The sequence below is a fragment of the Perissodus microlepis genome, chromosome 17, assembly GCF_051167445.1.
Source record: "Perissodus microlepis isolate ML-2025 ecotype Zambia chromosome 17, ASM5116744v1, whole genome shotgun sequence".
Lineage (NCBI taxonomy): Eukaryota > Metazoa > Chordata > Actinopteri > Cichliformes > Cichlidae > Perissodus > Perissodus microlepis.
The window spans coordinates 33,024,806-33,049,912 of record NC_140477.1 but is presented as its reverse complement, the minus strand read 5'-3'; the positions used below and the strand labels follow the sequence as shown (position 1 = coordinate 33,049,912).

General features: G+C 39.1%; 1 protein-coding gene and 1 long non-coding RNA gene across 3 annotated transcripts in view; one reads left to right on the top strand and one right to left on the bottom strand.

Annotated features, from left to right (window-relative positions):
• Positions 1–25,107, bottom strand: part of LOC146369940 (anoctamin-4-like) — a 50,311-nt gene that overhangs the window by 653 nt on the left and 24,551 nt on the right. For both annotated transcript variants that reach the window (XM_084910019.1, XM_084910020.1), the window contains 21 exons: positions 24,787–24,831; positions 24,578–24,709; positions 24,251–24,357; positions 23,501–23,556; positions 23,202–23,323; positions 22,853–22,987; positions 21,705–21,801; positions 21,194–21,254; positions 12,120–12,202; positions 10,848–10,988; positions 10,479–10,643; positions 10,160–10,196; positions 9,955–10,066; positions 8,301–8,358; positions 7,572–7,669; positions 6,579–6,721; positions 5,278–5,430; positions 5,044–5,191; positions 4,839–4,958; positions 4,404–4,509; positions 2,240–2,443 (listed from right to left, as the gene is read on the bottom strand). In XM_084910019.1, coding sequence (XP_084766145.1) covers positions 2,252–2,443; positions 4,404–4,509; positions 4,839–4,958; positions 5,044–5,191; positions 5,278–5,430; positions 6,579–6,721; positions 7,572–7,669; positions 8,301–8,358; positions 9,955–10,066; positions 10,160–10,196; positions 10,479–10,643; positions 10,848–10,988; positions 12,120–12,202; positions 21,194–21,254; positions 21,705–21,801; positions 22,853–22,987; positions 23,202–23,323; positions 23,501–23,556; positions 24,251–24,357; positions 24,578–24,709; positions 24,787–24,831 — 2,311 coding nt within the window. In that variant the 3' untranslated portion in view covers positions 2,240–2,251. The remainder of the gene's footprint in view (positions 1–2,239; positions 2,444–4,403; positions 4,510–4,838; positions 4,959–5,043; positions 5,192–5,277; positions 5,431–6,578; positions 6,722–7,571; positions 7,670–8,300; positions 8,359–9,954; positions 10,067–10,159; positions 10,197–10,478; positions 10,644–10,847; positions 10,989–12,119; positions 12,203–21,193; positions 21,255–21,704; positions 21,802–22,852; positions 22,988–23,201; positions 23,324–23,500; positions 23,557–24,250; positions 24,358–24,577; positions 24,710–24,786; positions 24,832–25,107) is intronic.
• On the top strand, positions 16,321–21,059 carry LOC146369941 (uncharacterized). The gene is made up of 4 exons (XR_014797333.1): positions 16,321–16,640; positions 19,420–19,537; positions 19,957–20,100; positions 20,355–21,059. It is a non-coding gene; the product is annotated as an uncharacterized LOC146369941 (long non-coding RNA).

Here is a 25,107-nt window from a genome sequence, read left to right as displayed (position 1 = left end):
CAGCTTTATTTACATTTTTTTGGATCGCAGTTTGAATACACTTTGTACTGAATATACACGGCATTCATCCATGGCAGCAGAAAACTGCTTTTAATGTCATCTTTTGAGCAATAACTTGAACTGTAGCTTAGTAACTTTACTCTGTAATGAATTTAAATGTCTGGGTTTTAGTCCAGTAACAGAAAATGCCAATTAAAAGTGACTATAACACTTATTAAACACAAGAACCTTCATTTCCTGGTCATACAACTGTACATTTATTAAGTCGATATTAGATGGGCTTTTGAATTTCTGTGGATAGACTGGATATAGATGAAAACATAAACCAGGCTTTCAATCAATTCATATTTTCAGTCAGAACTAAACGTTAGCACAATTTGCTAGTTAGCTAGAGTAAATACAAGACTGCAACAGCTGTTCTGGTGGACTGAAATTTGTAGTCCCCATAAGAAGATGTTAGTTGTGAGTAAATGGCAACTACCAGAGCTGAAAACGGAAGCTAATGCATTAATGCCAAATACTGCATTTCCTCAAGACTGTCTCCAAAGACCCCCTTGGTAAAACATCATAGCGGAAACAGGGATGTTTACAGCCTTATACAAAAAAGGCTTTTGGTCTCTATAGCTGAGTCACACCGCTAAGTATTTAATAACTCAGACTTTTTAAACTTTTAAAACTTAGCGGTAAAAATCTTTAAAAGGTAGTAAAACCAGAACATTCTCATTCCCAACGCGCAACATACCGACAATTTGTCACAGCCCGAGGAGTCTCATAGTGACGCGAGAGGTACCCTTCTGCGTCCTTATGAGATGCTCCAGATTCTCAATTGAATCCAACAGAATGCCGCTCGTGGTGGGAACACACGCTTCGAGCAGAGGCTCCAGCCCTCCCTTCCAGCCTGAACCCGAACCTTAACCATAAGCTTAAACCTATCACGAAGTGTTTTCCAGAGTGATTCATGATCAGAACATAAAACACATTTACATGTATAGATTCATTCCTTTCGGCTCTTATGCCTCAGAATGCGTAACATACCGATGATCTGTCACATGCGCCGGTATGTTATGCGTTGGGATGAGAATGTGGTGAGTAAAGCGGTAAATGCCACTACAAATCAGTGTAACCTCTCTGTGTGACTTAGCAGACACTTATGTCTGCATATGTCACCCATCCACTTTATGGTATTCTAATTTTAGGCACTAAATACCGGCTAAAAGAACAGCAGTGGTCAAATTAATAACTTTAAACCATTAACATGGGTCTTCACCAGTGTACTGGTGTAACGCATTACAAAGTAAACATTACACCAGTAACTAATACAACGCATGCAAAGTAATATGATTCATCACATTACATTTGTCCATAATACTGTAATGTAATATGTTAATATGATACTAAATTTAGCAATTATATTGCAGTTACAATTATCTCTTTACTTCTGTTACAAAGGTTCTTCAGTTATCAGCAGCAGAAATGAAAAAAAAAAACACCCCACATCAAACACTTTTTTTTCGTCTTGTGTACTTGCACTACAATCAACTGAATTTGGGTGGAGTAAAATGGTGGAGCGGCATCAGCTTTGAGGAGTTATGTGCATCACTTTTATTTTAATTTCACAAAAGGATGAGAATGAGAAAAGTGGAAACTGCATTTAGATAAGAAATAGCCACATTTTACTGATAAAGCAACTTTATTTTTTGCACATGTCTGCACAGACAGCATGCTAAGGCAAAGCTAGCCAAAAACCCAGAGTATATGCCGACCCCAACCCAGCAACCAAACGTTGATCTTTAATAGGCTTGATCTTCACTTAGTTAAATGATGAGTCATCAGACTTGAAGCCTCTGTTTCCACCTGTTCATGCCACTTAAGCAGAATCACTGCAGCAGCCCCTTTGAGGTTTCTTTTCTTTGTGTTCATATGCAACTACTAAAAGAAAGATTGTAGGCCTGTCCTCATTAGGATAGGGATTTGGGCTGATGTGTGGGACTGTAGCCTCAGGTTTGTTAAATAGTAATTACATGACACTGTGTTTCAGGTCATTTTACAGAGTAACTGGAAAGTAATGTAACGAGTAGCGTAAAAAAAATTTACTCTTACATTTAATAAAAGTAATAAAGCAATACTTTTCCTAAATAACAACCCCAACGCTGGTCTTCACAAACAAATAAATGACATCATGGTAGCCATTTTTGATATACAGCCTTAATAGAGCTGAAGAAAATCTCTCTACATGTACCTGTTGGTGTGTTCAGGGCCATTCCTTATGGTGGACCCTGTCTTTCTTCTTCTTCTCATTTTTTTCCTTTTGCAGTCTCTCCAGCTCAGCCTCATACATCATCTCCTGGATCAGGTATTTCTCCCTGCGCATTCTGTCTCGCAGGTCCTTGGGAAGGTCGGGGATCAGGTACGCGATCAGAGTCTTGATGGCAAAGACCATATGCTACAAAAACACAGAACTTTATCAGAAATCCCAGAGCTATACCTCCACTATGCTAAGAACTTTGAAGTGATAAGATGCAGTAATGCTTTTCTTCTTTGATTGTTATGTCCTAATAGGAAAGACTGGCTCTTTATCAGTTAAATGCTTCACAAACCAAAGCATAACAAATGATTTGAAAGATGGTAAAAATTTCCGAGTGACACGTTTATTTGAGCCTCTTCTCTGATAAATACACTGTACCCGAGCAGCTCTAATCTGGATTTATAAAATGCTTTTTTTACACCTCCTAAATCTGGGATTAGTTGCAATGTTACTTAGAGCGTGTGAGCTAAAATAGAAGAGTGCACTTATCCAGCCGCTGAAAGCTGGAACAGGTCGATCAGAATGCCAAACACAGAAAGCAGAACATGTTTTTTTAAATTGCATGACTCTATTTTGTACTTTAGTCTCTAAATGATTTGAGTTGATGGGTCATGGTTAAAAATATTTACTAGAGGCATGTCTCTATTAGGCTTTTTTAGATTAGAGAAAAATATTGAGAAAAATACAGTTCTATGAAAATGTATTTAACCCCTTCATGATTTCTTACTTTTTTGCATATTTGTAACACTTGCATGTTTTAGATCATTGAACACTTTTATTATTATTCAAAAGTAACCCCAGTAAATGCAAAATGCAATTTTAAATTATTTTTATAGGGAAAACAATCCATCTAAACATAACTGGTTGTGCCGCCCTTGGTAGCAAGAACTGCAATCAAGTGTGCCAACTGGCAATGAGTCTTTGACTTCATTGTGGAGAAATTGAGGCATTCTCTTTGCAAAACTGTTTTAATTTAGCAACACTGGAGGGTTTTCAGACATGAATGGCCTTTTAAGGTCAAAGATTTAAGTTCAGACTTTGACTAGTCACTCCAAAACCTGAAGTTTCGTTATTTTTAGCCATTCAGAGGTGGACTCTCTGGTGTATTTGGGATCATCGTCCTGCTGCAGAAGTGAGCTTGTGCTTCAGGGCATGAACTGATGGTTCATTCTCCTTCAGGATTTTCTGGTAGAGAGCATAATTCATGGCTCCACCAATTACAGCAAGTTGTCCAAGTCCTGAAGCAGCAAGGTAGGCCCAGATCACCACACTGTTACCACCATGTCTGCCTGCTTATATGATGTTGTGTTAGTTTTATGGCAGATAGTTTCTGGCAATTGTGAAACGAGCCTTTATGTTCTTTTTGGTCAGCTGTGGCTGTCTCCACCAACTCTCCCATGGTGTCATTGTTGCCCAGTGTCTTTCTTATTTTTGAGCCTTGACCTTTGACCTTTAGGGACAATTTACGCCTGCAGTTCTTTTGTAACCTCCTTGATAAATTGCTGATGCACTCATAGAGAAATTTTGGAAGGGTGGACTTTCCTGTGAATGCTCCAAGTTTACTCCATTTGTGAATAACGACCTCCCTCAGCCTTAGAAATGCCTTTGTAACCCTTCCACCTCGGTGTCGATGACTTTGTCTCTCATCTGTTCTCTCAGATCTTCTTGAGTTTCTTCAGATCGTGTCATGATGTTCCTCTTTTTGAGATCTCTTAGACCTCTTCAGCTTCTCAGACAGGTTCTATTTAAGTGAATTCTTGATTCAACAGGTCTTCCTCGGTGTGGCTCGTAATCTAAAACAAATTTTTCTAAAAAAATATGGTTCACAACAACTAATTCACCTAGACTAAGGTCGGGGTAAGATAGCTTTTTTGATCAATGAAATCAACATTTAAAAACTGAAATTTGCATTTACTCTTTTTATCTTTCTATAAAATTAGAATTAGTTTGAAGGGGGACGGAAGGGAGTCAAGTACTTTTTCACAGCACTGCTGGTTGGTCCTGATAAATAAGAGAGAAAGGTGAAAACCTGTTGACAAAATAATAAGAAGGCAGCCTGCAGCCTGCTGTCATTTGTCAGTGACTACAAAAGGCTGACCTCAAAAACAATGATGAAGGCCAGCCGGGCTGCCAGGACGTGCCAGAACTGCAGAGTGTAAGAGTAAGGCTCGGCAGAATCTGGAGGCTCCCTGTAGTCACGATACCTAAAAGGGGAGGGGAAAAAAGAGAAAGGTCAAAGTTCATCCTACAGAAACACTGATGACTCATTTACTCATATTAGTGAGCAGGAAAATTGGGATACTGGCAGAAAATGGGGCGTTTCCAAAATGATGTTCTGTAACTTCAGTTCAATGTGGATCTCAGTAAGATCACTCAGTTACCAGAATTGTGAATAAAGTAGTGGATTATCTTATAGTTGACCCTGTGCTTTTAGCTGAAGCCTTTTTAAAATAAACAAACTTCTCTTTCCACAGTGTTTCTGTTTTCTACATACAGCTGCCTCAAAATAACAGCTTTTCACTTCTCACACCACCTGCAGTACTTCACGGCTTCTCCAAACAGCTCCGAGCCATTCGTCCTGGGGTGCGACCTCCTCTCAAAATCTGACACCCGGAAAACTGAGAGACTGGCATTGACATAACCCATCATGCACCTGCGGCACATATGGGAAATGATTTTACCAACTGCAGCATGCAGCAACACAGAATTAAAGCAAAAACTGTAAAATCATCCCTCACCCCTCCCCTGCTCGGCCCTGACCAGCGCAGGGTCCGTACTTGTAGGCGTAAACAAGGCGGGGGATGAAGTCCGAGGTAACGGCGATCACAAAGGCGTTGGTGATGACAGACAAGATGCCGATGCCCTCCAAAATGCCATACCAGATCCCTGCCAATAAAGAATGATTTCAAAGACACCCCACAAACAGGAAAGTGTTTCTGTAATAAAGGAACGTACTGCATTTTACTCTTTACCTATGTCTTTGGCTTGTGATGGCAGAGGGCGTCGCCACTGTGTGACAAACTTGTAAGCGTCTAAACGGATCTCGATGATGTTGTTGATCAGCGCCAAGAGAGGGGCCAGAGGGAAAGCTGCCACGAAGATGGTGGTAAAGCCAAACTGTAAAACTGAAACAAACAGTGCAAGACTTCAGAGGCCTGCACTACAGCCGGCCACGGCAGATGCCTGGTTCTGTTTGAGGTTTCTTCCTATTAAGGGGGAGGTTTTCCTTCCCACTGTCGCCAAGTGCTTGCTCATAGAGGGCTGTCTGATTGACGGGGTTTTGCCTGCATTAATATTGGGTCTTTACCAAACAATAAGAAGCACCTTGAGGCGACCGTTGTTGTGATTTCTACTCAATTTAATTACAAGCAGGATTTGTGGTTGCCATGGTAAATCCAGACATTTATGCTGCACAGTAGCCTGCTACCCTGAGCAAGCTACATTTATAAAATCTGTCTATTGACCACTCAAAGATCGAGCAGACCTCAGTGCACAGATATTAAAAAAGGCTCTGTTTGTTTACTACTGGCTGTAAGTTTTTGGCTGTTTGACATCACAATGGCTGGATCATAAAGAATAGGGATACATTTAAGGGATTTACAATCATATCTACTCATGCACAAATATGAAGGAATGATACTGTTGACCCTAACCTTTATTTATCGAGTTGAAAACCAGTGTTGTGAGAAGGTTTCGCCTGATTGTGATTATTAGGTTTAATGAAGCCAGACTGTATAAAGGTAAACTAGCTACCTTGAACATCAGGCATGTAACAAAAACATGCCTGATGTCCAACATCTCCTTTAGATGTTCATCATGCTTTCAAACTGTTTTTTTTTTAGACTGGAATGCAAGAATTTAGAGTCATGTTATTGGCTGCTGCATGAATGTAAGGCAGTAGTTTCTGTCCTGTTCAGCTCTTTATGACTTGAAGAAAGCGTATAGTGGATTTATTTGAGCGATTTCAAATCTGGGAATGGGTGAACTTAAAAACTGTAGGATGAAAATCCAAAACAATGATCAAAAACATCAAATGCACCTTAAAGCTCCTTAAAGCACGTGGAAAAGCTTCTAGCTCTAATTCAATATAGTGCAGTGTCAGAATTACATAACATGGATTGAAGCTGCTGGGACCAAGATAAAAAAATTGTTTCGATAAATTCTGAAGATTAAACTGTAGAGTGCATTTTAGGATAACCTTAAAATACAAAACTGATATCAAAGGTTACCAGCAAAGCGTATTTCATTCATATTGTGCTTGCATCCAACATACTCATCTCCAGGTATTCATCAAACAGTCCATAGGCATTCATTGGCTGCAGGTTAAAATCCCTCTCCCACTGTGGGAAGCCGGCCTTTGCATTTTGGCCGTGTTCTCTCCTCAGCCTCCGCCGCGTCCACCAGTTCTGCATCAGTCTGAGTAAAAAAACAACAACAACTGGGCATGATCTTCTTGTGTAACTACACTAAGTCCAGGTGCTCCGGAACACGAGAGACTGCTGTTTTCAAGTTTAAAAGCTCTCCGGATCTGTTCTTAAACACAGTACATGTAACCATATGGTAACTGGAGCTGCACACAAGCACAGTTGAGTAATATGGGAATGTTATTAGCTAGGTAAATGACCATAAGTAAGTACTGGCCAAATGACTGATTTAAAAATAAATAAATAAATACATTTATAAAAAGCACGAAAGAGAAAAACACTTTATCAAACAACAAAAAACAAAATGGGAGTGAGACCAGTTTTGCAGTAGATGATGAATCACAAGATTAGAAAAGCAGGATTCATTGCCTGGGGATCATGAATGTTTACCATGGCAATAGATTCAGATACGTTCAGCACCTTTTCAGTCTGACACTACCGTTTCTTGACCAACATAGACTGTATATAAACGACGGATGTATCCACTGTGATGTACCCAGCTGTGAACAACAGTTTGACAATTTTACCATAACTGTGTTTTTTTGGTTTTTTTTTTTTTTCAAATTTTCAGATGACATAGAGTTAGAGAGTTGCCAGCTAATGCTAGCACTGGCTAGCTAGCTTGGATAGCAAGATGCATTTGCAATTCAGCATTAAATAAAATGGGCTAGTAATGGGATAGAATTATATATTTTTGTAGTTACTCCATATACATACACGTAAGAGGTTGCCATAGTAACTAGCTCCATATATTTTAATTTTTTTACACCAGATGCTGCTTTTTGTCTAAACACATAACAGGTTTATATTATTTTAAGGTTACAGCAGCAAACAGAACTCACGGGTAGCCGAGCTCCATAAAGTTGTTCCACGTCTGTTTTAGCACCATGATGATTCCCATCTGCATACAGAGGTCAATGAGACAGCCACTAGGATGGCACTGAGGAGACAAGAAAGAGATAGCATGAAATCAAACTTTAGCCTTTGCCAACATGGTATTTTAAAGTGTAAACAAAAGAGTTTCATTTTCAAGAAGGAATCCAGGATAGCTAGAACTAGTCACTGTTATAAGCATGAGTCTAACAGGATTTGCAAGCATCACTTGCTGGAAAACACCCACTGCAGCAATGCAAGTGCAGTTTATTTTGGAAAGGCTATAGTCACAACCTGTAATTATTTTTAATACATTTACAATTATGATTTATGCCTGCAACCTTTAGCAGCTTTTTAAATGTGCAGCCGAGGCAGTAATGGTTCTGCATGGGAATGAAAGGCTGACTGAGGCTACACTTGTACTGTACATGTCACATTAAAGAGACTTTTTCCATTTCTGCTGCTGAGGGAAAACATTAGCTCAGCACCTAAAAGCGTCGGCTCAGGCCTTTTGTCCCCTTAGACCACTCCACTGTATTATTTCCCTGCATGTTCCCAGAAGTACCACTTGCTAATGATGGGGGTTAAATGCCTGGCGGTTAGCCATACAGTAATAGCTTAATGCCCAATTTAGAAATATGTCAATCCATAATGCCTTGCGATTATTCCCCACTGGGAAAAGGAAAGTCATTACTCACTTCTTCCAGTTTCCAGCGATTTATGAGACGCAGATATGCACCAGGTCGACCTGTGAATCTGTAGACCAAGGGTCGAAAAAAACAACAGGAGTAAGGAGTAAGTAAAAGAGCACACAATTAGAGCTACATGTTTAGCGTCACTATAAGCTACGTTAAGCCCAGAGACGGCTTTGCTCAAAGTCTGTAAAATGTATCAAAATGGACCCGATGGTTAAAATTATAGATGTCACTGAAAAATAAAAACTCTTCTAGATTTGAAAGCCTTGATAATGCAAAATGGCAGTTTTCTGGTACTGAAAGACCTGAGACATCTTTGTATCCCTTTGGTTGTCCTTTTAAGAGAGATTAAATAATTTTCCTGTGACACCTTATTACTCTTGGATAATTACAAGATCCAGAAAACCTTAAACTTATTCCTAACTGTACTTAATAGGACAGTTTTGATGGCTTTAAAGGCATTTTATTTCATGTAACAAATAAAAGCTGGAAGATTAATCTAAGTCAGGGGTGGGCAACTCCAGGCCTCGAGGCAGGTGTCCCTGCAGGTTTTAGATGTGTCCTTGAACCAACACAGCTGATTTAAATGGCTAAATTAGCTCCTCAACATGTCCTGAAGTTCTCCAGAGGCCTGGTAACGAACTAATCATGTGAGATCTAAAACCTGCAGGACACCGGCCCTCGGGGCCTGGAATTGCCCATCCCTGATCTAAGTGCTCACAATAATGTGTGTAAACAAATAGGCTTCGAGAACAGAAGTACACTAAATATACAGTGTTGTTATAGATTCAATGAGATACACTGCGCTGCATTAGGTTACATTTTGTAAGCTACATTTTACATGTTTTACCTAACCAACAACCAACCAGCATTTGAATGTCAACTGTATAATTTACACATACAGTACTATCATTGACCGTCAGGAAAATTCCAATTGGTCCCTAATCACACAAAAGGTGAACTCTTCAAAGGGTATCAGGATAACTATCCCCAAGCAGAAAGGCTGAAAGATGAAGCATACGATCATGCACCAAAAACTGCAGTTCCTCGAACGGCCACTTGAAGGTGGCTAAAAAAAATGAGGCAATCCCCACAGACTTCTATTTTCAAAAGTTTACAAATGCTCGTCCTGTTTAAACTAATATAAAACTTAATCTCTGCAGCTAACTGTCAATGGGTTATTCACAACTATACAAGCAATTCAAGCAATCCCCCCCCCCCCCCCCCCCCAAAAAAAAAAAAACACATCTCTTTAAAATGTATGAAGTCTATTCTGATTTAAATAATAATAATGGATTGCATTTATATAGCGCTTTTCTAAACACTCAAAGCACTTTACAATTCCACTATTCATTCACTCTCACATTCACACACTGGTGGAGGCAAACCATGACAGGTGATTGCTTTTTTGTCTTTCTTATAGGTCAGCTGTACTAAAGGATTCAGTATATTTTGTTTAAGACTTTTGGATATTCCCTAATTATGTATGACTTTAATATCACAGTAAAATATACAGGCACCTTGCTAAACAAGGCAACTAGCCAGTGTAAGAATAAGTAATAGGAACTCAGCTACGTATATTTGTGTGAAACTGGTTACATGATTCAACTAATACTGGTCCTGTCCTGTATTCGTGAATTGCCTGTGACTTACTCACCTTCCCAAAAAGAAGGCGATGTAGAAAGTTGAACTGTTAAGATTGACAAACTGAAAAAGGAACATCTTGAAAGTAAAGCTGTTCTCCCACTCGGACTCTGTCCTCGGTTGCTCTGTGGTTAAACAGAAAGAAGAAGTTCATTTTAAGAATATCGTAACATTATTCATACAAAAAGAAATTGCAAAATTGTGTGTCACCAGCTTACCTAAATTGGTAAGAAGCAGAGCAACTTTTTCATAAAGCTGTAAAAAAAAGGTGAAATTAAATGTATTTCTCAAGGCTTTACATTTAAATTCCATACAGTAAATTTAATGTCTAAAAATGCTGTTAAAAGCGTTAGAAAGCTATCAAAATAATGATAATGATAATCTTATATGTATCCGTGTAACTATTCATACAATGCATGAATTAGCCGTTACATTTAAAACAGTATTTATCATTACTGCAACCTGAAATAAATGCATTAACTATTTCGTCATTGCTCTACTTCTGCACAGTGCAGTCAAAAAACAGCAGAAACTTACCACGTTAAGGAGCATGATGATGCAAAAGTTGATGCAGACTGCCGTGCCCGTGGTCGCCACCTGAGAGTTGTTCCTGATGAGAGCCCAGCCGAAGGCAGCAAAGGTACTGACAGTGATAACTCGGTAAATGACGATGCCAAACACGGCAGCAATCACCACCAATATCTGTGACGTGACAGTGACAAGAAAAAGAGAACATTTCAACTGTAAACACATATGAATGTATATATGATAACTGAATATTTCAGTCTATAAACTGAGAGGTCTAGTTTTAGATGGAACAATGGAAATTGTAATTGCAGACAAAAAGCAGTTGGCACATTTAGTAACACATCTTTTACTTAATGTTCACTTGCTCCAGAAACTCACCATAAAGAATATTCCAGATGTGGAAACGATGAGGCGACTGTATTTGTCAGAGAAGGCCTGGTAAGGTTCAGGTTTTCCAGATATAGGGTTCATCCTCTCCTTCTTTGAGTATTTGGCCTCAAACTGCGGGCGTATTTCTTCCTGAAAGATAACAGACTACACATATGAGCATAAACTGCAGTAAGAAAGCACACATTTAGCTACTAGTTAGCAGCCATTTCTGCTGAGAAGTTTTTCACAGGATTGCATAGTTGAGGGTGCAAGTCACAGGCAGTTCACAGATAAAGTAACTATAGCATTGAGGTACGTATTAACACAATCTTCACAGAAGTGGAAAGCATAAGGACTCAACAGACTTTAGTTAGTGGGATAAATGACATGACATGACATGTCAATGCAATTAGAAAAAGACTGAACAAGTATTACTTTTTTTAAAAGGGTTACCACGGAGAAAGCTTCTTCTTCAGGGTATCACCACAAATATTTAATACGAACTGTGTAAAGCACAGATCATGAGTATCATGGGATGTACCACCAACAGATAGAGGAAGTCTCTGACATCAAGAAATCCTACCAGTGGCTAGAAAGGCCACAGAGGCTCTGATTATGGCAGCACAAGAACCGGCCCTAAGCACCAGATCTATTTGGGCAAGAGTCTAGCACAGCCAACAGGACTCAAACTGCAGGCTGTGTCCAAAGGTGCCTGACACATAGCAACAGGATATAATAGCCAAGCTGGGACAGTGTGGAGGCACAACCAAGTGACTGCAAACCACCCTTATATCCTCAAGCTCTGACCAAAAGCCTGTCTTCTTACGTTACGTACAAAGCAGATTGAAATTCTGAATCACATTTACATCGAAAGAAGAGCAGCCTTCAAAGAACACATTCACTATCTATTATGTGATTGACAGATGATGGTTGGAGGTTGATACACAAGACAGGAGAGAACATAAAAACCCACAGAAATTACATTATGACAGCTGTGTGAGCTTTCATTGTAGAGCTGCAGATTTTCAGTGACTCATAAAATGAACTGAGACAGACTTGACACAGGCTCTTAGTACACCATCTCCACCTTTTTAAATATATGCTTTGAGATTGACATGGACTGAAAAGGGTATGAGTAGGCCAACATTTCTTCAGGGAAGAAGTGCTTGTTCAAGAAAAAAAGAAATAACTAGAAATATAATTGACTATCTTTTCCCTCCTAATTTCTTTTCATACTATTTACTTATGTTAAAGGGAGCAGATAAGCTACAGGACTTTTACCTCCTCTTCTTCCCAGTCAATGAGGTCCCAGTCATATGCGAGGACAGCTCTGCGTCTCTTCCAGAACTCCAGGAAGACCGTTGCTGGAAGACATGAACAAAAAAGTTTGCATTGCGTCCTAAACAGTCCCCAGGATGGGATTATATGGCTCCTACCAAGCACTAATCAACTTTCTATTAAATTTCTTCTGTTAGATGCTTCTTCTGTCATTATGTAAACAATACATTATTGATGAGCCCGTCATGTTTTTGCAGATAACATGCTTCAAATTTAGACGTACAAGTCTTAATAATGAAGAAATCGTCACAATCTTTAAATATTTGGCCTGATATTAATCAACAAGACAGATACTTGTAATAAAAAGCAAAGTGCATGGGTCAGAAAGCTAAGTCAAGCTTAAAGTCTGAGTTTTCTGTTAAACACTGAGGGCAGTTTTCCTGTATCTGGATTCACTTAATCTAAAATTGATGATCAGAAAAACTGTAGACCCTCCTACCATCCGTGCTTAGAAGACCAACAGGATTAGTAGTGTTATTTTCCAGAGAACTGATTGTTCAGTTGGTGGTGATTTCATATTTGCACATATTATTCCAATAATATACTCCATATGTGGTTATTGTCTGGACCCCAGTTTCTTGTATGCGTACACATACTTGGCCAGTAAAGCACCACTTTCAAGACACAGAGATGGCTCAACCCATTAGTGTAGTACACCCCTCAGATTCATCTTGTAGTTTTGGACTGCAACAACTTCGCTTGCTTAAATCATGCTAGCAAGAATTGTGTCATGTTTCTGACCTGGCGTTTTGAGTTTATTCTGTATTTTTGAGTTTCTTATGTAAGGTTTGTGATTATAAGTTATTGTGTTAGTCTTATTTGGGGTCTAGTGGAGTTTTAGTTTAGCCATTACTATCATCTGTCTCCTTGGTTTTTGTGTCTTGTTTCTTGTCTAGTCTGTCATGTCATTGTCAAGCTTGTGTTTTCCTGTCTCTCCATGTTTCCTGTTTTATTTTGAAAGTCTTGTGTTTCTATATTCAGTGAGGTTTAAGTTTACTTTTCCCTCTGACGTCATTATGTTCTTTCTAATCAGCTGTTTCCCCATGTGTTTCCACTTCCCCTGATCACTTCCTGTGTGCATTTAGTCTGTGTATTTTCATTCATTTCTTTGGGTCGTTTGCTATGTTCATGCTATGTCATGTTTCTAGGTTTGTTTTTATGTTTTAATCTTAGGTCACCAAGTTTAGGTTATTGTTTAGTTTCGCCTTTGCCTCTTGTAATGTTTTCCGGCCTTGAATAAACGGCTTGTTCTTAGATAAATTAAAGATTTGTTTTGCGTGTTTGTACTCGGGTCCTCCTCACTCCACACAGTCAGCTTCTCAGCTAGACTGTGACAAACTGTAGAAGGACGCAAGAGCAAAAGCTGTTCTTGCTGGCTGTTGCAAAGAACCAGGTCCCTCGTTTATCACGGGGGTTATGTTCTAAAAATAACCTGCGATAGGGGAAATCCGCGAAGTAGCCAACTTAATTTTTTTACAATTATTATAGATGTTTTCAGGCTGTAAACCTCCTCATTGCACACTTTATACACTTTTCTCAGACATGCATGAACATTTTCACACCTTTCTCTCTTTTCTAAACACTCTCAGAGTGGGACTCCCCACCATTTGACCTTAGAACTGAAGAAGCTTCTCGGATGAGAGGTGAAACGTCTTCAAGCAACTTAAAGAAGTCCAGACGCTTTTCTTTGCAAGCTCCTTTGACTCTCAGAGCTCAAACCTTCAAATAAGTCCAGTACTATACAGGGTGGGCCATTTATATGGATACACCGTAATAAAATGGGAATGGTTGGTGATATTAAAGTCCTGTTTGTGGCACATTAGTATATGTGAGGGGCAAAGTCCTCAAGATGGGTGGTGACCATGGTGGCCATTTAGAAGTCGGCCATCTTGGATACAACTTTTGTTTTTTCAATAGGAAGAGGGCCATGTGACACATCAAACTTATTGGTAATGTCACAAGAAAAACAATGGTGTGCTTGGTTTCAACGTAACTTTATTCTTTTATGAGGTAATTACACGTTTCTGACCACTTATAAAATGTGTTCAATGTGCTGCCCATTGTGTTGGATTGTCAATGCAACCCTCTTCTCCCACTCTTCACACACTGATAGCAACACCGCAGGAGAAATGCCAGCACAGGCATCCAGTATCCGTAGTTTCAGGTGCTGCACATCTCGTATCTTCACACCATAGACAATTGCCTTCAGATGACCCCAAAGATAAAAGTCTAAGGGGGTCAGATCGGGAGACCTTGGGGGCCATTCAACTGGCCCACGACGACCAATCCACTTTCCAGGAAACTGTTCATCTAGGAATGCTCGGACCTGGCACCCATAATGTGGTGGTGCACCATCTTGCTGGAAAAACTCAGGGAACGTGCCAGCTTCAGTGCATAAAGAGGGAAACACATCATCATGTAGCGATTTCACATATCCAGTGGCTTTGAGGTTTCCATTGATGAAGAATGGACCCACTATTGTTGTACCCCATATACCACACCAAACCATCACTTTTGTTGTTCCAACAGTCTTGGAGAGATCCATCCAATGTGGGTTAGTGTCAGACTAATAGCGGTGGTTTTGTTTGTTAACTTTACCATTCACATAAAAGTTTGCCTCATCACTGAACAAAGTCTTCTGCGTGAACAGAGGGTCCTGTTCCAATTTTTGTTTTGCCCATTCTGCAAATTCTGTGCGCCGATCTGGGTCGTCCTCGCTGAGATGCTGCAGTAGCTGGAGTCTGTAAGGGTGCCATTTGTGAGTAGCTAATATCCACCGAAGGGATGTTTGACTAATGCCACTCTCCAGTGACATGCGGCGAGTGCTACGCTGTGGGCTGCTCTTGCTGAATGAAGCTAGGACAGCCACTGATGTTTCTTCATTAGTGACAGTTTTCTTGCGTCCACATTTTGGCAAATCCAACACTGAACCAGTTTCACGAAACTTAGCAAGCAGTTTGCTAACTGTAGCATGGGAGATGGGTGGTCTCGCAGGGTGTCTTGCATTGAAATCTGCTGCAATGACCCGGTTACTGCGTTCACCAGATATCAACACAATTTCAATCCGCTCCTCACGTGTTAACCTCTTCAACATGTCAATGGCTGTGAACAAAGAGAAACTTGTAAATAACTCATGAAAGAATAAAGTTACGTTGAAACCAAGCGCACCATTGTTTTTCTTGTGACATTACCAATAAGTTTGATGTGTCACATGGCCCTCTTCCTATTGAAAAAACAAAAGGTCACCATGGTCACCACCCATCTTGAGGACTTTGCCCCCTCACATATACTAATGTGCCACAAACAGGACTTTAATATCACCAACCATTCCCCTTTTATTACGGTGTATCCATATAAATGGCCCACCCTGTAGAATGAAACCAAAGGCACCGCGGTTGCTTTTGACGGTGCAAAACGTTTCATCGACATTGTTGTGTTTGTTGGGGAGAAAACTTACAAACATACAGAGCAGCACTTCAGAGTCACACTGCTAGTGAAAGATTTATATAAATTTGACAAGCTGAACACATTCTGTACTGTACAGGAGACACGGCATGAGATTGATTGACAATGGTCTACAGCCAATCAGGATGTAAAAAAAAAAACAAAAAAACTAAACTAGCAAACAAAAAAAACATGGAATATTGCACAAAAAATCCGCAAAACAGCAAGGCCGCGAAAGGTGAACCGCGTTATAGCGAGGGACCAGTGTATATATGTAATTTGACCAACTCTTTATATAAAATAGGCACAAAAGATGAAACATTTCAGCTTTTATTTGTTTAAATTTTAAAACATCACTAAATAAAAATAACTTGCATCACTCTCTGGGTAAGAGAAGATAGTGTTTTGGCCATTATTTTCTACACCACAGATCACAATGAAGTTTAAATTACTGACACAAACTGCCAACACTGGTTAATGAGTTAATCTTTACTATTGCTTCCGAGTTGATCTTGCACTGTGTAGGGAAATGCCTACTGGTCTTCTGGATCTTTATATTGTGCACTATTAAGTCAATCCTAACTGCAGAGTGGTAAATAGTGAGAGGTTGATATGATGCCCGTGTTATCCAACTGTGTTGAAAATGTCACGTGTCAAAGTGCTTTCTGATCCAGTGTTTACAATGCATGACAACTCAGAAACAGTGCTGAGCCATGGAAGTTAGATCCTGCCGAACAAAGTCCTCCGGATAGCTTACTTATTGCAGACGCTGCTCAGATCAGAGGCCTTCATCCTCAGTGTTTCAAACACAAGCTTTTCGTTTATTTTCTCTGTCATGTCCACATGCCGTCTGAAGCTGCATAAGAGAAAGGTATTTTCAGAGCGAACACTCAGCTGTATGAGCAAACAGCAGGGGAGAGAACTTCTGAGGAACCTTAATGAGGGTATTTCAGTGGATTCTGTGCTGCAGTCAAACCCAAAAATTAATTCGGACAAGCGGCGAGAAGCAGTGGATGTAAGGTCAGTACATTAATGCGCTTTCTTTTAGAATTTTCTTTAAATAAAAATAGAAAACTGGTAATGTTTTTGCTGTATTTGCAGACTTCAAACAGTGCTCTGAGATGCCAGCGCAGCTGTGAAAACAGCTTTAGTATTCTACACTGGTTGTTAAACTTGGCAGGTGTTTCTATATGTGTAGTTCAATGTCTAATAAATGCAACTATGTGTATTCAGGAATTATCAATTATTATACAGAAATAAAAAAAACTATTATGTGGAGTTTAACTTTGTACTATTTAGAGTTCAGTTGGGCGCTTATTTGTTAATTACGTAAGAGCTGGTTAACTTTGTTAGTTGATAAGATAAGGGACTAGGATTGCAGATTTCATTGTAGAGTAAAAATGTTGTAGCTCCCTATCAAGATCCCAGTGCCCTGTACAACACCATATTACTAACAGTTTTAGTTTTAGTAAGTTGTTTATAGAGGCACAGATTAAATATGCAAATTAAAGCAGCCAAAAGATAATCAGCAGTGATGTTTAGCACCTTGCTGTCAAGACTGTCGCTGCCTGTACTGTACAATATAATCTTCAGCAACACTTTAACATGTTAAAGTAAGACTTTAAACCTCATTTTTAACCGCTGTGTTGGACTATCACATTATTACTTCTTAGTTCAGCAGCATTAGAAGGTGCACCTAGGATCACAGTCAGAATCTTAAACAGATAAAAACATGCCACATGCATATGTCATCAGGCATTTTGTTTTCCCAGAGAGGAGCATTTGATTGACAGGCATATTTTCTAGACAGCACAGCCCCACCAGGTGTGGGCTGCTCAGTTTAAATATCCATAGTATTGATACCAATGTTGGTATTGTTATCGGCTCGATACTAGCGAGACAGGATCAATGCTTTAGTTTGATTTTCTCCTCTAGGTTCATTAATTTGCTCAATCATGAATGAAAATGTCTGAATACAAGGATACTTTTGTGTTGACTCTGAAGTCAAGTCGTTACATTGTAGGTCTGTGAAAGTCCCAGTTTTAAAATTTGTGTAAAAACTGTGAAAGCTGTGTTTGGTTTTATTAAGTAACACAACAAAGCACACTAATAGTGGAATTAAAATTTAAAGACATCTAGGTGTATTCAGAAGAAGCATATTGAGGATAGATACTTCAAAACTTATAACAAATAAGCTGCTGTTATCCCAAAAAGTTGATTCAGTTTATCTGGACGTTGCGTTTTCAGTGGGAGAAACGTTTGATGTCTCAGGAGCATCGGAACAGTTGAGACGAATTTTCTCGAAAACACAGCGTCTCTGAAGCTTTTAAACCCCAAATTGCGCTGTGCCAAAAATTGGTCCACCCCAAGGATCGGGTCCCCCGACACAAACAGAGTAACATAGTGTATGCTGTTAAGTGCCAGGAGGATTGCCAGGATTTATACATCGGGGAAACCAAAGAACCTCTGACTAAGCGGATGGCACAACACAGAAGAGCTACCTCGTCAGGCCGGGACTCTACTATCTACTCACACCTACAGGCCGGTGGACACTCTTTTAATCCTGGACAGGGATATAGGACTGGTCTGATATGGGGAGTCAAGAAGGAGGGGGCCTAAGGGTACATCTGTCACCATCTTACAATGCTGTGACTGCAGCCATTTCCCAATTCTCTGTGAATGGTACTCATTTTGTTGATCAATGGTCATGACAATTTGCATATTAATGATCAAGGAAATGACCTCACAGCCCATTGTTCCTTCAGTGGGCTGGTTTCAGTCATTGAAATGCAAATGTACTGTTTATAAGATTGGGGAAACCTGCAGTCAGCTGAGACTGAAGCAGTCACTTGGATGAGTGACAAAACGTTTCTCCCTCTGAAAACACTAAACATCTGTGATAATGGTCCTGTAATTACGTGGTAATGGATCAATACCAAATTTTGCAGTATTGCACACCACTAAACCAAATTGTGCTCATCTGAAGCAACGCTCAAATTGTGTTTTCTTCAAACCTAACTAACTAGTAACTAACTGCTAGACCTACAACAATTCATTATCAGATTATTAAACATTGACTGAACCATGATGAGCTCTTTTACGTGCCTCAGTGGCTCTCTATGAGGGTAAATGATCTTAGTAAATAACATCTGAATTCCTAATAAAAGCAAAAAAGACATTCCTACATAAAAACAGACTAGCCCAATGACGTCAGACACGACATCATCAGCACTATAAAAATCAGGAAATGGTTGATCGATAGACAATACGTTTTTTCACTGAAGTTGTAGTTTACTAGGATGTCTTTGCATAAGAACTCCATGTGCTCAGGTTGTTTCTTAACCTTTTTTTTTTTGTTTCATCATGCAGAGTAGACAATAGACAATGCCACGAGCCATGCTTCAGTTGGTACCAAAGTATGCAAATGACATCTATAAAAATGGGAAAAATCTGTATTAAAGAAAATCAAAGGAATCATTTTTGATCACATCGTGCCTTCCCAAGCAAGTTTTAAATTGCATTTTGAAAAGTTAAAAAGCCAGCGATTAGTTGAAAGGACGTGGTAGCTTGCTGTAACGCCGGTCTGAGCTTTTACAAGCTGTAGAGTATTTGTTTTCTTCTGGCAAATTTAACTTCTATATGAACGGATACTGAGCTTTCCTTTATTTAGTTATACACAGCTCACAAACCCAAGTAACTCGTCCACCGGAGCTTTTAATTTAACTTATTTTCAATGACAAGCTGGAATAAAATTCCAAGCCCAGCTGATCAAAATCCAAATGTCGTTTTGCCTTCACAGCAAATCTCCTGGAGCAATAAGATCTGCCTGATGGGGCTCCTCCAGAACCAGAACCAGTCTCTGGTCTTTTCTCAACCAGAGGTCATCCACTTGGAGTCCACAGCACAACAATCAGCTGGTACTATAGTATTTCCAATGCAAAAGGGTCCTGATTCTGTACAACTACTACAACTTCAGAAAACAAATAGAAAAATTAGATTTTGTTTGCACTGTTTTATTCAACAGTGCATTTGTACTCTTAGGCCCGCCCTAGAAAACTATGAAAGTATCAATAATGACTTTGTGCCTCTTTGAACACTAAATGTAGGCATTATCTTTTAATTTATCCAATAATTAGTTCACGTTGAATGAAGCTACGCCTCATTTGTCTGTACATTGTATTTATGAAAGTAATCAATGGTAATTCATAATTACCTTCATAATTACCCTAACCCATAATAATTATAAAGAAACAAAGGTCCAAGTTTTATTCCTGTTCTGTCAGTCTGATTTGTTAAAGCCTTTTTGTACCTCTTCCCTCCTTTTTACCCTCAACAGTAAACAACATTGTCATCGTGCTGTGTGTGTTGATCTTCATCCTCCAGCTGTGTTTAGCTCTGTTCTTCATGCTGAGATGTTTTAGATATGACAACAGAATACGAGAGGCTCTCAAACAGCCGACCGCTGTTAAAAAAATCCTTGGTGAGCATCTGTTGCTACTCTATTTTTTGTTCTTCCTTTACATAGGTACTCAAATTAAACACAGTTCAACAACGTTTCTGATTATATATGTGAAGATCAATTTGCAGGAACACCAGTTAAAGATGGTAGTTATTTTTAAACATCAACATTTTTTTGATATGTATCATTTTGAGTTTAAGCTGTTAGAAATGTGACTTTTGAGTAATTTTTCTTTATTTTGTGCATTTTTTGTGCTCCATTTTTCTGTCACTAAGGCATTTATAAAGAGTCCAGGGATCACCTTTATGATGCTGCTGGTTCTTCATCACCTGCCGTGTCAGCAGTGGAGGAAAGTTATGAACAGCCCACAGGTTCCTTAAGTGCACCGCACATATACTGGGACCTTGTTCAGTAGTCACGTGTCTAACAGTTCAACCAGGCTTTTAAACAGTGTTAATGAAACTGTAAATGTATGTTTAATCTTTTAAATATATAAAATTTGGAAATGTTTTGTTTTTAGAGTATTAATACTAATTGAAAAAGAAATACAAACAACTGATGTTACTGTGTAATGTGAAAATCTTTGATAATATATAGAATAGCTGAAATAGCTCTGTGTTGAAATGTTTTAGTGTCTTCAGCTATTGGCTGCTGCTTCATTCATTTTCAGTCCATTCCTTGTACGTGATGATTTTTAGGGGAATTATCTGGGTTTTTTTGTTTCTGTTGTTGTTTTTCAGTTAATTTTTATCATGTAAACAATATACAGAGAGTCATTTAGGAAAAAAAAAAATTAAAGCAGAAATCTATCCACCTATTTTGATCTGCTTTACATATCAAACAGGAGTGGGAACAAACAAGTGCACGTTTATTTAATCCTGAGGCTGAATGGAACAAAAGACAGCCAACCTGAATATAGTTCAAGAAGCCTAATTTTCATGTTCCCTGCAAAATACAAATAAATGAAGGATGGCTCAAGACTTTTGCACAGTAATCTCTATCTTTTAGAAAACATCAGAAGAGGTTATCAGACAGTGCAGCAGCACAGCACTGTACGAACATCGTAGTTATGTGTTTCCCTGCTGCATTTTTCCAAAGTTCAATGTCAACTTACCCCACACAGCCATGAACACAGCAAAGAAAACAGTCGCCCCATTGTCGAATAGATGGGTGACCTTAAAACGAAGACAAGATCACACATTTTTATGTCAAAAAGGAAATTTAGGAAAAATCTACACACCTGATTCAATGAGATGCATAAATGTCAAAGATTTTAGTGCCGGTTTATGTGCAGTTAGTATGTTCCTATGAATACTTTTGGATGATAAAAATGTCATTTTCATCACAGTGTTTCCAAGTAGGATGAGATGATTGAAGGGTGAGAAACTGAGGACACTGCACATTCATTCATAAACTGGTAGCTTGTGAATCAAAACAGGGCTACCCCAAAGCATACCCTCATTAATCTCTTTTTGATGATACCTCAAATGTACAAATATTTCAGTCCTACTGGACTCATTTAGTGATAGACAGCATCTTAACACATATTGATTTAACTAACACTGAGATCGGCTACTATCACAAGTATCAGCTGCTGGGAACATTTCGTCCCCCTTTTCGTGTACCTTGGCGTAGATGCAGCTGTCTGACAGTCTCAGGTAGGGGCAGTACTGGTCACAGATGGGGCACATGATGATGTCGTTGGCCTGGCAGATTTCTTTGCTGGAGGATGACAAACAAACGACCAAAGCATTCAAGTAGGACAAGAATTATAACATCCAGCAAGAGACAAAGTCACAGAAAAACCCAGACTAACGCAAGTCTGAGTTCTCTTAAAAAATACAAGTGCAAAACGTAAGTGTGTGTGATCTCTGTTCAGGTAAATGAAGTTATGTTCTTAAGAAAAGTCATTACAGAGAACATTTGCTTCTGTGTGGGATTTTTCAGCCAGAGAAGCCTGCGCACGTTTGATTTTCTGTTTCAGTTAAGCAGCATCCAGTATAATCACTTACAGGGGACAATTTCACACTCTGTTGCCTCATCTCAAATTGCAAATTACAGTTAGCTCCATAATCTGTTGGACAAACACACATTTTTTGTAGTTTTGCCTCCGTATTATCACTGCAGTGGATTTTAAATCAAACAGCCAGGATATGATTGAAGTTTTTGTAAACATAAACATATATAGTTTAAACAAAGAGGCTCAAAATTCATTTTAGTACTGACTGAGAGAGACAGCAAATACCTTAGGAGCAGTGTTGGTCAAGCTACTTGAAAAAAGCAATTAGTTATTAATTACTGATTACTTCTCCAAGAAAGAAATCCTGTTACTTTACTGATGACTTATTTTCAAAAGTAATTAGTTACTTATTACTTATTTACATGCTACACAACCTGAATACGTAATAAAGCAACAGACCTTTCAGCCCAATTCTATTTTTTCTGCATAATCCATCACATAAAATTTAACGAAATGAAAAAGTCTCTTTTTAAAACTTGTTAGTTTTAATCTTCATGCATCAAGCAAACATTAAATTATATGCAACAGTCTTTGACTGAAATAGAAACATTTTCAACACAAACATTTTCAACATAGAGCTAAATGTATCCAAATGTATGTAAAAATAATTTAACGTTTAGTCTGCTCTGCACACGAGGATTCGTGGAAAGATGCAGCAGTTTGAAGAAAATAATGCGTCTTCTTCTGTAGACGCTCAGAATAAAGAATAGCAGGACACACATGTTTATCACTACAGAGAGGAGGTGTCTTTACCTGACCTGGCAGTGCTCCAGAGTGAAAAGCCCGTACAGAAATACCAGCAGGCCAACTAGAGCTGCAGGAAACAGCATCCCCGTGTACCAGCCGAGCCAGGCGAAGTACAGTCCGATCTTCTCTCCAAAATACCTCCTGGAACAACAGCCGAGCGCAAGAGGTATGAGAAAAAACAAGTTTGTTCCCTCAGAATGGCCTCGAAACTACACCTGTATGTGGTAAAAGCTACACAACACATCATGATGTCTTAACTAAATTCTATGTAAAGATATTTCAGCTATCGCTACCTGATGATGATGATGTTTTCATTTCAATATAGTTTCAGATCTAATTGTGTGCATGTAGTTACCTGACTAGATCCAGCGGCTGGTACTTGTACCAAACCCCCCACCAAGCCCAGCACTCGTACAGGAGGTGCCGATGGTTTTCTGCTCCGTGCGTTCTGATGGAGTTTTTGCTGTGGTAGCTCCCCTGTTAAAGCATGCATATATATGTTTATGTACACGTAGACATGATCTCTGTGTGTGGTATAATATCACAGCAAAGAATCACCACTGGCCTCATGTAGCGCAAGTGAGAGCAAACGATGATTACTTCAAAACAGGTGGTGGAAATGAATGAGTGAAAGGTTTCTAGCAGCCAAATTACCTCATGAAGGGGGAAAGCTGCCTCGTATGAATTATTGCTCAAAAGACGATTAAGCCCTGCAAAATTTTTTATAAATAAATAAAAGAAAGAAAGAGAATCATTAAAGGAGTGAAGTCAGGTGGAGCCATACCGTTTCAGTGTTCACATTTAGAATTTACCGTGTGAATGCATAATCAGATCAAGCCTTGCATGAGAAGACGGGGTTTCATGCAAACACATTCATGAAAAACCTCATAAAAATTGAGTCAAAATTTTGGAGCTGGGGGTGTTTTACAGATATCGGCTGAAATTCTGGTCCCTGCAGAAACACCGTTTGAGCTAAAGAGGATTTTTTCATTGTTGTTGATGTAATGCCACAACTAACCACTGGGATAAAATCAGGAGAAATGCCTGTAAGCCTGTCATAAAAGGATTTCGAGAATTCATCCGGAGTTTTAGAGACAGCATGAGCTGCCATTTTTTATGGGCCTTGGATTAATATGCATCAGATAGGACTGTTTGTTGTTTTTTTTTTTTATATAGAGGCATTGATAAACAGGAAATAGTAATATTAAAATGTGATAAAACCATATTTAAAGTCTGAAAACTTACACATAAGCTTAAAGTGTAACAAAGAATGGAAACCAAATGGATTTCTTAGTCAAATATACGGTGCTTATATACAATAATATTCTGGTGCATTTTGTGCATTGATATGTATTTTTTTAAATTTATTTTTTGGTAATTTTCATTAATTCTACAGAATCTTACCCATCTTAGTTTTCCCCTCCTCATATTTGACCCGCTGGAGGATGTGGTGAACGATGCGACTTCTGGTGGCGTTATTGAAAAATGTATCTTTGTTGTGGATGATGAAACTGGAGTGAAACAAACTGGTTAGAACAAGTCTGTCTGCTCTGACTGATAGGTTGTTTGTATATGCGTGCACATATGTAGGTGCAAAAGTGTGTTTTACACTGTGCACCAATTTGCATATAAGAGGCTAAAGTACAAAAGAGGGAATGGAAATGCACCAGCTGACGGTGTAAGATTAAGTTCTAAAAGTCTCTCGGGGTGGAGCATTCCTCAACAACTCACTGATGGATCCTCGATCGACTGAAGGGGGCGGTAAAGCTCTCGTTCTCCTCCAGGTCGGGCAGCCTGTCATTGTCGAACTTCATGGGCTTGCGGGGAAGCCAGCCGCGGAATTTGTTGATGCGCTTCTCCATCCTGCAAGAGAAGCTTCTGTTGAAGCTGCAGCAGTGGGGGTTTGCTTAGTCCACTTACACGTTGCCATGGACACTCACCTGCTCATAAACTTGTGCCGTCGGTGCATGTAGAAGATTTTCCTCCTGGAAAACGGAATGTTGATGAGAAGAGAAGAAGAAATTCATTCAGGATGCTATCACTTGATAATTAATTCATTAAATAAATAAATACAACCTTACAACCAATTTGGGCTTCCATCTATTCAACAGTGCAATAAATGCCACAGAGCTTAAAATTACTGTGTGCACTGGGTTTTAAGATGTTTTTATAGAAAAAAGCTACAACTTTCAGCTAATGGATCTCATTAAGTGTTAAGTGTTGTTTTTATTGGTGATTTTATATTACCGTGTTAAAACAGT